We start from the raw sequence: 12,159 nt of genomic DNA on the forward strand, positions 1-12,159 counted from the left end.
CTCTAAGAAATGCTTTACTGGCATCCCAAATTATTCTTATATCAGTGTCTTGTGATTTATTGATTTCAAAGAATTATTTCAACAATTCTTGTGCTTTAATCACCAGATTTTCATCGTTTAATAAATTCTCATTTAATCACCATCTTTTATTACCCTTTTGTTTATTTTCTAATTCTAATATCACTGGATTATGATCTGTTATTGTCCTTGGGTGAATCTCTGTTTTTTAAATTTTTTATTATTAAACTATTTGCGATCTAGATTGCATAAATTCTCCCTGATGATTGTTAGGCTTCTGAAAAGTGTGTGAACTGTTTCTCCAGTGGATTTTTCTCTCTCCATGCATCCCTTAGGTTTAAGCTGTCCACCATTTGAAAAAATGTATGTGGTAGTCTCTCTTTTCTAGATATTCTGTCCCTTTCTGTCCCGTCCATTTCTAATGAAGGGACTCCGTTGAGGTCCCCCACCTTAAGGGGGGGAATCCATTCTCAGGCCAATCAGCTTTCCTCAGAAGAGGAGCTGGAGGGGGGGAAGTCATCCCCTTCATTTCCAGTGGTCTCAGAAGGAGGAGAGACACAGACACAGAGCAGATTAGAGAGGAAGTACCTAGCTACAAGAAAATGACAAGAGAAACAGACTCAGCTGGCCCTGAAGCAGGAAGACAGATTTCCTCTGAGTTCATTGCCGTGAAGAAGAGTGGACTCTGAGAGGAACATGTCCCACACTCCATACATCTAAATGGGTTCTCCCACTTGAATGTCTGATATTTCTTAAACATTACATTATAGCTAAAGCACTTTCTGCAATCCTTCCATTTAAAGTTATTGATGGTATGTAGGGTGTCAACTGTTAAAGTTCTTCCTGGCCACGAGTCTGTTGATGTAGGACTGAGCCTCAATATACTTTCCTGACGTTTATGTGGTTTGTCTTTTGTGTGAGTTTGTTGATGTATATCAAGGGATCCACTCTGACTGAAGCTCCTTCCACATGCCATGCATTTAAATGGTTTCTTCCCAGTGTGTCTGCTGATGTTTTCTAAGATTTCCACTTTGATTGAAGCTTTTTCCGCACTTCATGCATTTAAATGGTTTCTCCCCTATATGAGTCCGCTGGTGTAATTTAAGGTCTCCATTCTGACTGAAGCTCTTTCCGCACTCAATGCATTTAAATGGTTTTTCCCCCTGTGTGAGTCCGTTGATGTCTTCTAAGCATTGCATTGAAACTGAAGCACTTCCCACACTCCACACATTTATATGGTTTCTCCCCTGTGTGAGCCCATTGATGTATATTGAGGTGTCCACTCTGACTGAAGCTCTTTCCACACTCCATACATTTATATGGTTTCTCTCCTGTGTAAATCTGTTGATGTCTTCTGAGGGTTGCAATGAAACTGAATCGATTCCCACATTCCATGCATTCTTATGGTTTCTCCCCTGTGTGTGTCCATTGATGTGTTTTAAGGTCTCCATTCTGACTGAAGCTCTTTCCGCACTCAATACATTTAAATGGTTTCCCCCCTGCCTGTGTGAGTCAGTTGATGTCTTCTAAGGCCTGAATCGTAACTGAAGCTCGTTCCGCATTCCATGCATTTATATGGTTTCTCCCCTGTGTGAATCCGTTGATGTTTTTTAAGGTCTGCATTCTGACTGAAGCTCTTTCCACACTCCCTGCATTCATATGGTTTCTCCCCTGTGTGAGTCCGTTGATGTATTCTAAGGGCTCCATTTTTACTAAAGCTCTTTCCACACTCCATGCATTTAAATGGTTTCTCCCCTGTGTGAGTCCGTTGATGATTTCTAAGGTGTGCACTCTGACTGAAGCTCTTTCCACACTCCATACATTTATATGGTTTCTCCCCTGTGTGAATCCGTTGATGTCTTCTAAGGCTTCCACTATCACTAAAACTCTTTCCACACTCCATACATTTAAATGGTGTCTCCCCTGTGTGAGTCCGTTGATGCATATTGCGGTGTCCACTGTGACTGAAGCTCTTTCCACACTCCCTGCATTCATATGGTTTCTCCCCTGTGTGAGTCCGTTGATGTATTCTAAGGGCTCCATTTTTACTAAAGCTCTTTCCACACTCCATGCATTTAAATGGTTTCTCCCCTGTGTGAGTCCGTTGATGATTTCTAAGGTGTGCACTCTGACTGAAGCTCTTCCCACACTCCCTGCATTCATATGGTTTCTCCCCTGTGTGAGTCTGGTGATGTTTACTGAGGTTTCCACTCTTACTGAAGCTCTTTCCACACTCCATACATTTATATGGCTTTTCACCCGTGTGAGTCCGTAGATGTGAACTTAAATGTCCACTCCGACTGAAGCTCTTTCCACACTCCATACATTTATATGGTTTCTCCCCTGTGTGAATCCGTTGATGTCTTCTAAGGCTTCCACTATCACTAAAGCTCTTTCCGCACTCCATACATTTAAATGGTGTCTCCCCTGTGTGAGTCCGTTTATGCATATTGCGGTGTCCACTCTGACTGAAGCTCTTTCCACACTCCATACATTTATATGGTTTTTCACCAGTGTGAGTTCGCTGGTGTAATTTAAGGTCTGCATTCTGACTGAAGCTCTTTCCACACTCCCTGCATTCATATGGTTTCTCCCCTGTGTGAGTCTGGTGATGTTTACTGAGGTGTCCACTCTTACTGAAGCTCTTTCCACACTCCATACATTTATATGGTTTTTCACCCGTGTGAGTCCGTAGATGTGAGCTTAAATGTCCACTCCGACTGAAGCTTTTTCCACACTCCATGCATTTAAATGGTTTTTCCCCTGTGAGTCCGCTGGTGTATATTGAGGAGTCCTCTTAGACTGAAGTTCTTCTCACACTCCCTGCATTGGAATCCTTTCTTGTCCATGTGAGTCCGCTGATGTGTTCTAAGTGTTCTACTATCAGTGAAACTTTTCCCACTCTCCATACCTTTAAATGTTTTCTCCCCTCGTGGAGTCATTGATGTGAGCTATGTGTGCTCATTCAATGAAGCATATCCCACATTTCACACATTTTAATTTCTATTCCTAATGAAACGAAAGGTGCCCCATTCCTTGGAATTCTGAATGTCTTCTCCATCACCTTCTTCAGAGTGGGAGGAAAGGAAATCCTGTTTGGGTTTCAAGGAAGAGAACAAAGGGAAAGAGAACACATCAAGCTCCATTAGCCCCTTCTCTTATTTCAACATCTCCTACATTCTCCCATGTCCTACCCATGTTCCCAATTTTTTGGAAATGAAAAAGCAATGTCATCAAATGATAGTAATGCATCACCACCTTTCATAATCCTCAATCATCGTTAATAAAGCAGCATGATCTTGGAATACAGCCTTTTTAAATCAATTGTTTCCTCACAGGAAAGGCAGCTGCTCTCTGTCCATGAACAGGCCCTCTCTTTCTCTGGCCCATCGTTCCTTTGGACATTCCCCATCCTCTGCATCATAATCCTCCATCCACCGCTAAATGTTTATGAATCACCTGCACAGTCCCATTGGCCACAGGAGGTCCATGTGGACTATTATGTGAGACCCTGGTCTACATCTTTTCCAGGGACTGTGATCTGGGTCAGTCAGAGAATTAGTGACAAGGTTTGGTGTTGGGGTCAGCTGAATGGGTGCTCAGGGAAGCTCCTGTTCTGGGAGATGGACCTCTGTCTACATGCCTCACATTGCATGGAGAGAGCAGGAGAAGCAGAAGGAAAGAAGATGGCAAATGGGAATCCCAATGGTTCTTTATAATGATGATGTGCTGCCTGATCTCAAGCCCCTCTTCTGTCAGAAGGCTACCCTAATCTGGCACTGACAAAGCTGGATATTCAAGGCAAAGGGAGAACTGTACTTATCCCTTCATCCTTGAATATGTAGTGTTGATTTATTGATGGACTGATGTTGTGATATTTCCAGAGACGTGAATTTATTCCTTATCTGTCTCAAATATCTGGGTACCTTTGGTGGGGGTCATGTCATGCACCTTATGGGGTAATTTATCCACCATTGGTCCCCACCCTGCACTCAGCTCTCACCTGTGGCTTCCAGAAGCTGTCAGCATGCAACAGGGGCCACAATCCCAGGAATCGCTTCAACCGGCCGACAAAACCAGGTGAGGATAGTTGATGGGTCTCAAATCCTTGGTGGGTTGGGGATTTCTGCTGCAGGTGAAGGCAGGCCCTGGTGGATAGAGAGGATGAGAACAACAGTGAATCCCACAGTCAAAAAGGCAGATTCTGCCCATTCTGCAGAGGAAAGTGAAGGGCCGATGGGATCGTCAACCGGGGAAGGAAGCCCATCGAGAAGGAAAACTCTGCTCCTAAACTTTCACTACCTCTTGAGCTATGTTCAGGAGAAGAAAAGGCTATGGAGGAAAACCTACACAAATCCAGAGTGGAGTCTCTAAGATGGTTGGATGGTGTCTTGCACATCTTCTTCATTCAACTCCTGCAGCCAAGCTGGTGCCAAACGTACTGCTCTGCTTTCCTTGGGACCATATTAGCCGGGCTGAGAAGGGGGTCTGGTTGTCTAGGCAGCCCAGGACCCCCAAACACCCTGCCTAGGCTGGCAGTGCTACAAACACAGCAGTTTCAAGGGGGGAGATGGGCTCAGAGCTGTGTATCAAGGTCTCTCCGATGTGGAAGAAGGGAAACAGAAACAAAATTTACATCAAAAAGGTAAAGGTAAAGAGACCCCTGACTATTAGGTCCAGTCGTGGCCGACTCTGGGGTTGCGGAACTCATCTCGCTTTATTGGCCGAGGGAGCCAGCGGCATACAGCTTCCGAGTCATGTGGCCAGCATGACTAAGCCGCTTCTGGCGAACCAGAGCAGCGCATGGAAATGCCGTTTACCTTCCTGCTGGAGAGGTACCTATTTATCTACTTGCACTTTGACGTTCTTTCGAACTGCTAGGTGGGCAGGAGCAGGGACCGAGCAATGGGAGCTCACCGCATCATGGGGATTCGAACCGCCAACCTTCTGAATGGCAAGTCCTAGGCTCTACCCACAGCACTACCCGCATCATACGGCACTGTAAAAGTATTCAAAATATTTGTTTTTCAAAGAAAATACCACAATGTATCCGGTGGCCCCTTGAAAGCTAAAGAAAGTATTGTGGCGGAAGCTTTTGGGGGTGCAGGACGAGGAAATCTCCTGCCGCCATGATCCTTCCAGTGGGGATTCAGGCCTCATCATGGGACTGAAATTGCCCTGGTTGTGCTGGTTGATGATCTCCAACGGGCCAGAGGCTGAGGGGGAAGCTGTTTCCTGGTTCTGCTGGATCTCTCAGCAGCTTTGGAGACCTTTGGCCATGGTGTCCTTCTGGACCCTCTAGGGGAGCTGGGGGCCCTGCTATACAGTGGTTCCCCTCCTTCCTCCTGGGCCATGTGCAGAAAGTGGTGTTGGGGGATGAGTGTTCAGACCCCTGGATGCTTACTTGTGGGCTGCCCCAGGGCTCCATCCTCTCCCCTATGCTTTTTACTATCTATATGCAGCCACTGGGAGAGATCATCAGGGGGTTTGGGTTGCGTGTTCACCAGTATGTGGATGATGCCCAGCTCTTCTTCTCTTTTAGATTGGAACTAGTGAAGATGGTGAATGCCATGTGTGGCTGTCTGGAGGTGGTTAGAGGATGGATGGCGGGTAACACATTGAGGTTGAATCCTGACAAGTCAGAAATACTGTCCCTGGGGGAGGATGGGGGCATTCCTGGTCCTGATGGGGTAACTGTGCCCCTGAAGAACCAGGTGTGCAGCCTGGGGGTCATTTTGGACTCCCAGCTGTCCATGGAGGCACAGATCAATTCTGTGTCCAGGGCAGCTGTCTGGCAGCTCCATCTGGTACACAGGATGAGACCCAACTAGCCTGCAGACTGTCTGGCCAGAGTGGTGCATGCTCTGGTTATCTCCTGCTTGGAGTACTGCCATCTGCTCTACATGGGGCTACCTTTGAAGGTGACTCTGAAACTGCAACTAATCCAGAATGGGGGAGCTAGACTAGTTACTGGGAGCAGCCACTGAGACCACATAACACTATTTCTAAAGTATCTCCCCTGGCTCCCAGCGTATTTCCGAGCACAATTCAAACTGTTGGTGCTGACTTTTAAAGTGTCTGTGGGATGTGAAACACAAGAACAGTCAAGTACAACATCCCTAGAGTGGAAATAAAAGGGGATGTCTGGACCAGCCAGTCAGAACTTCCGATTTCTCCTAGGCTGGGACAGACTTCTTCTGCATGGGACTAGAAGTGGGTGCGACCTCACCTGCCCAGGTAACAAAAGAGCAGGACTGGTCAGCCACTCTCTCTCTGACTACATTCGTCAAAGAAGCAACATCTGCTTAGCCTAAGATGCTTTCTTGGGCTGTCTCCTTATGGGATAGTTTCCAGGTGTATGTAACTTTTGTAACTTAAGTCCGCCTTCTGGGATCCATTTATGAACAGAATGTGTGAGTAAACTCTTTTTATACTTTTATAGAAGACTGTGTCGTGTCTTATCTTTTTATGAGGGACTAAAGGGGAAATTACCAAGGAAACTTATTTTAGAGGCTTTAGCGAGCCTGAGCAAATGCATCCGCTGTAAGTTTAAAAGGGGGAATGTTACTCTGCTAAATTGTACAACTTGTTAACACAAGTCGGAAAGGATATAATCAAACAATATATCCTCTCCTGCATCCCTGAACATTCCCAGTGTCATGGTTGCATTTTTCAGGCATAGAAAAGTACGGATGTAATGTATAGCGATAATTCCTAACCTATTTATTTAAGAAGGTTCTGGTAGTTTTACTCTGCATGATTCAAAGCTGGTGTTTTCTTTAGATCATGGGGAGGCAAACTAAGGCCTGGGGGTATAAATGCGATGTGGTTTTTAAAAGTTATTTTGGAATTTGTACTGCTATATCAGCTCATAAAATGTTATGGGTGGGGAAAATCACAGGGTTGCCGTAAACTATAATCCCACCCAGGAAATCTCATTCATATACAGTCTGTAAATTTGGGGAGGTCACACACCTCACCTGTGCTAATACTGGCAGTCTTTGGCCTGCACAGGCACACCCGGTGTGTAGAGCCTCCAGCCCAAGGCACATGAAAATGGGTCCTTTGACTGGGAAGATTCAGGCAGTCACTGTCATCGGATGATGAAGGATTGTATCTCAGCTTGTCAGTCACTCTGACATTGCCTACAAAGAATAGGCGGAACAGAAATGCTTTTGAGGTGCAACTTCTGTATCAATCCTGAGAGCCATTCCATGGACTCTGCACCCCTGTTTCTGATGACAGGTGTACATTATCCTCATCCTCAGTGGAAAAGACATTAAAGATGGAAGCCTGAGAGAGAGGAAAAGGTTTCTGGCTGCTTCCTGGGTGGGATGGCGGAAACAAAGAGCCGCTTCTGAGAAGGCCTCCCCCCTCCCCGCTTCCTCTCGGGATTTCCTCTCCTCTCCAGGGGACCAATGGTTGGACTGGGCAGAATCACTGCGTCTGGACAGGGCAGGGGCTTATGGGGGGTTATGGGGTGGGAAGAGAATGGAGACTGCAGGAAGTAAGGGGTGGGGGGACTGGACCCCCCACTTTCCAGGGATCCCTCTCTGGTCACCTTGAAGGGGGGGGCATTCCTGGCAGGAGGGAGAAGCCAAGGCGTCACCTCCGGAGATTCATCGTGGGCGTCATTATGGAGACGCCCTACCCAGACTGTCCTTCCTATATCTCTCCCTCCCCCCCCCAATGCTGCCCTTCCCTGTCCCAGGGATGCTCCCCTCCCTCCCCCCACTTCCTTGACCCCCTCCCTCTCTCCTGAGTCTACCCTGCATCCAGAGGCTCCCTTGGCTCTGCTCACCCCACACCCTGCGCCCCCATCTCTCCAGCTGGAGGCGCCCCCCCAAAACAAGCAGGGGAGGGGCAGGAGCGTCGCTATTCCTCCTGCCCGTTAACCCGTTCGTGGCCCACCTCTCTCTGCACGGAGCCCCCAGCGCTCCGGGGATGCCTGCACGAGGGACACGGGGCGATGGGGTCCTCATGGGGACTCCGTGGGTAGGGGCCCCATGCCCGCCCCTGTCAAGGCGCCTAAGGGGCCGAGAAAAGCCCCCTTCGCATCACGCGTGCAGGGATCCAGGCCCCACGAAAGGCGCTTGGGGGAGCTGGCGGGGGTCTCTGGGTCCTCTTCTCTCTCCACCCCCCCCCGCAACCTCTTTACCTCTTTGTCCTCGCTCCCGAGTCTCATTTCTTTCCTGCAACATCCACGTTGGGCGGGGATCCTCCTCTTCCCATCCTCTTCCCCTTTCCGAAAGCGCCCCCCCCTAGATCTACGGGGCAGAGCAGGAATCCGGAGTGGACGCTCTACTTGCGGGAGAAGCAGGCAGGTTGGGAGGGGGGCTCCCCCCTCATTTCCGGAGCAGAAGCCGGATTGGAGGAGGAGGAGGAGCAATGTATTGGGGCGGGATCTGGGATTGTGTGGGCGGGATGAGAGAAGATGTGCCGGGAGGGGAGGGAAAGTGTTGAGCGGGGGGGGGGAGAGGAAATTCCCCCCCTCCCGTCTTCCTTCTGGGATCAGGAGAGGGGGGAGGGGCTGATCCCGACAATCCAACAGCGAAGTCACAAAATGAGTTGTGCATGGAAATCAGATCAGACTCCGAGTTCGTGTTTTGGCAACATGACAGGTCTGTCCGTCGGGATGCCTGAGGATTCCTGCTCGCTGCCTTTTCCTGGCCAGCCTGAGAGATCACTGGAAAGGGAGGATTTCTTGACTCCAGAATCCATCATCGCAGACCCCTTTCATTCAAGCATAGAGACCTGCTCTTTGGCCCAGTCTGCTTGGATCATGTGGATCATCAATGGATCACATCTGGATCATCACTGATGGGGGGGGCTCAGGAAGAATCTCCCGCCACGTGACTGGGGTCAGACAGGGCTGCTGTTTTGCTCTCCTTACTATTTCAGCTCAGGTTTTCCTGGCAGAAGTTCTATTTCATCAAGAAATGGGTGGATTCATTGAGGAAACGGGGCTACGTTGTAAAGAGGCAAAGGTGTATACTTTGTTACCACCCAGCGAGTTGTGTTGCAAAGGCCATTTGCAGAAAGGCTCCTATTGTGTCACCTGCGGCTACATACCGGAGTTTGGGTCTTTTTGCGGAAATATGTCTGTGTAAATGCACTTATTCCCGTGCATTTATAATGGCAAGACATTAAATCCCATGAGATCCACAAGCACCAGAACCATAAGCACACCTAGGAGCCCAAAAGCACAGAACGAAGCAGCCCTTTATCTCTGTGTTGTTGGCTATTAAAAGCTGGATGTCCAACAAGAACAACATGTACAACAAGAACAAGCATAGGCGCCGACTCCATGGGGCTTGAGGGGGCCCGAGCCCCCTCAAAAATTCGTTTGGGGGGGCTCAGCCCCCCCAATAATCTCGGGCGGCGGTGGGCGCGTCCGCGGCTTTTATAGGGCGCCCGGCGCGCACCAGCTCGATAACAGGCACCGGCGCGGCGGGGGGCGCCGGGCCGGGGGAGGAGGGCGGCCGGCCTGTCTCCTTGGCAACCCCATTGAGCAGCGCCGGCTCCCCCGGGAGGGCCATCCCCCCGCGCCGCCGATCGCCAACACCGCCGACGCTGTGGCTGCCCGAGCCCGAGCCTGAGCCTGAGCCCGACCCGGAGCCTGAGCCCGAGCCCAAGCCCGTCAGTCAGTCAGTCAGGAAGGAAGGAGAAATGGGGAGGGAGACGAGGGAGGAAAATTGCGCGCAGGGTGAAGAAAGGAGAAGGGCGAACGAGACGAGCTTCCAACCCAAAAAAGGGCTGGAAGACTGGGAGGATGCAGGATCGGGAAAGAAAGCGACGCCTTCCCCGCCCGCGACGTCGCCCGCTTGTCATTGGCAGCGCAGCGGGCGCCCAGAGGGGCTGGGCACCGGCGCAGGGCCGCTCCACAGCCGCGGAGGACAGCTGCGCGGCTAGCAAGGTGTGCCGCGTAGAGCGCGGCCCTTGTGTGGCCCGGTGGCCAGGCAAGCTTGGGCGGGGACCCCCATGCGAATCTAAGACGGGAGAAGAGGGCAGAGCAAAGGGGGTCCCTTCCCCAACCTCCGGCTCTGAGACTTCCCTGAGCCCCAGAAAAGCGAAAGGATTTTCTCTTCTTCTTTTTTTATAAATATTTTATTAAGGTTTCAAATACAAAGTTAGAAACATACACTGAAGAAAAAAGTAAAAGAACAAGAAAAAGAAAAAAAGAAAAAGGAGAAAAGAAAACCAACCATTCAACACATTTTTTATATAACTAACTGGACTTCCTCGCATCTCCCTTACCCTGCATTCTTTATAATAAAGATATCAGCAAATTATTACCTTGTTTCGTACCTTATTTTGTACTTTTCAAATACTATACCTCTAAATTTAACATACTTTTCATCAGTTACTTATATCTTAAATTAAACATAGTATTACCTTAGATTTTGACCTTTTCTTACTTAAAATATAATTTCCTGTTTCCCAAATCTAATTGCTGAAGCTATAGTTTCCGAATCGTGTAAATTTTTAACATTCATACAACTTATATTGTTTTTGTAAATAGTCCTTAAATTTTTTCCAGTCCTCTTCCGTTGTTTCTTCTCCCAAATCTCGGATTCTGCCAGTCATTTCAGCCAGTTCCATGTAGTCCATCAATTGCGTCTGCCACTCTTCCAGTGTGGGCAAATCTTGTGTCTTCCAATATTTTGCGATAAGTATTCTTGCTGCTGTAGTTGCATACATAAAGAAAGTTCTATCCTTCTTTAACACTTTCTGGCCAACAATGCCCAAGAGGAAGGCCTCTGGTTTCTTGGGAAAGGTATACTTAAATACCTTTTTTAACTCATTATAGATCATTTCCCAGAAGGCCTTCACTTTTGGACAAGTCCACCAGAGGTGAAAGAATGTCCCTTCAGCCTCCTTACATTTCCAACATTTATTATCAGACAGGTGATATATTTTTGCAAGCTTGACTGGGGTCATGTACCACCTATAAATCATTTTCATAATATTTTCCTTCAAGGCATTACATGCCGTGAATTTCATTCCGGTGGTCCATAACCTTTCCCAGTCCTCAAACATGATGTTATACCCAATATCCTGAGCCCATTTTATCATGGCTGATTTGACTGTCTCATCCTGAGTGATTTTCTCTTCAACCTGCCCTCCATCCTCTTGCAGAAAACTCTTTGCCTGCCCTGCCCGTATCTCGTTTTTGCTTTTTAATTCCACACACGCACCCTTCGGACTTCGTGGCAATCGGGCGCGCGGGTGCGTTTCCTAAGAGAGTGAGGACCCCCGCCTCCTCCTCACCTGCTCCCTCGCCAGCCAGCCAGCCGCGCGCCCTAGCCGGAGAGCCCCGGCCGTCCCCGTCGCGCAATCGGCTGGATCTCCCTTCAGCAGGCCGTGCTCACAACTCGGCCCAGGGACCCCCCAGCAGCGGATCTCCGGCCCAGCTGAAGAATCCGGCAACAAGCCCCTCCTCCCCAATCGCTCCGCCGAAATACGCTCCAAAACCCCCCAGATAGGCCGCCGGCCACCAAGTCTAGTGGCGCCCTGAGCGAGGGTCTCTCCCCAACACCGCCACCTCGAACTGCGTTCTCCCGGCTACCCGAGCGAACCAGCGGCAGGACCCCGGTATGGGCCCCCCCAATATTTTTTATAAGTCGGCGCCCCTGAGAACAAGAACATTGTCTCTGGGCAGCTTCCCAAAGAAGAGAAGAAAACATGACCCAACATGAAATATTAAAAGCTTCCCGATACGGAGCTGCTTTCAGGCGTTTATGGAGGTTTATCTCCATGACATCTGGTGGGAGGGCGTTCCACAGGGCAGTCACGACAACCGAGAAGGCCCTCTGTAACCTCACTTCTCGCACTGAGGGACCTGCCAGAAGACCCTCGGAGCTGGACCTCAGTGTCCGGGCTGAACGATGGACGTGGATACGCTCCTTCCCTTCTACTGGGCTGAGACCATTTAGGTCTTTCAAGGTCAGCACCAACACTTTGAATGGTGTTCGGAAACGGACCCGGAGCCAGTGAAGTTTTTTTAGGACCCGTGTTCAGGGGCCAGCTGTTAGGGGGCCAAAACTGAATGTATCCCTTGCCCGAAGTAATCCATAAGCCTCTCCTCTTTCGTCTTCTCGGGATGCCATTGGTGCGCGATGCTCCTGCTCTCGAGAGAGG

At 49.1% G+C, this 12,159-nt stretch overlaps 3 protein-coding genes across 4 annotated transcripts in view; all 3 read right to left on the reverse strand.

Annotated features, from left to right (window-relative positions):
- LOC308595704 (uncharacterized protein) overlaps window positions 1–12,159 on the reverse strand; it is a 67,763-nt gene that overhangs the window by 47,001 nt on the left and 8,603 nt on the right. The gene's annotated exons all lie outside the window — the stretch shown is intronic.
- The window catches only part of LOC308595683 (uncharacterized protein), a 171,848-nt gene that overhangs the window by 36,789 nt on the left and 122,900 nt on the right, over window positions 1–12,159 (reverse strand). The gene's annotated exons all lie outside the window — the stretch shown is intronic.
- Window positions 577–8,397, reverse strand: LOC308595716 (uncharacterized protein). The gene is made up of 3 exons (XM_081210366.1): window positions 8,177–8,397; window positions 4,022–4,166; window positions 577–3,110 (listed from the first exon to the last, which is right to left on the reverse strand). The coding sequence occupies exon 3, from the start codon at window positions 2,759–2,761 to the stop codon at window positions 1,502–1,504; it is 1,260 nt and encodes a 419-aa protein (XP_081066492.1). The 5' UTR covers window positions 2,762–3,110; window positions 4,022–4,166; window positions 8,177–8,397; the 3' UTR covers window positions 577–1,501.

Source organism: Podarcis bocagei, assembly GCF_964188305.1.
Source record: "Podarcis bocagei genome assembly, chromosome: 10".
NCBI classification, from domain to species: Eukaryota; Metazoa; Chordata; class Lepidosauria; order Squamata; family Lacertidae; genus Podarcis; species Podarcis bocagei.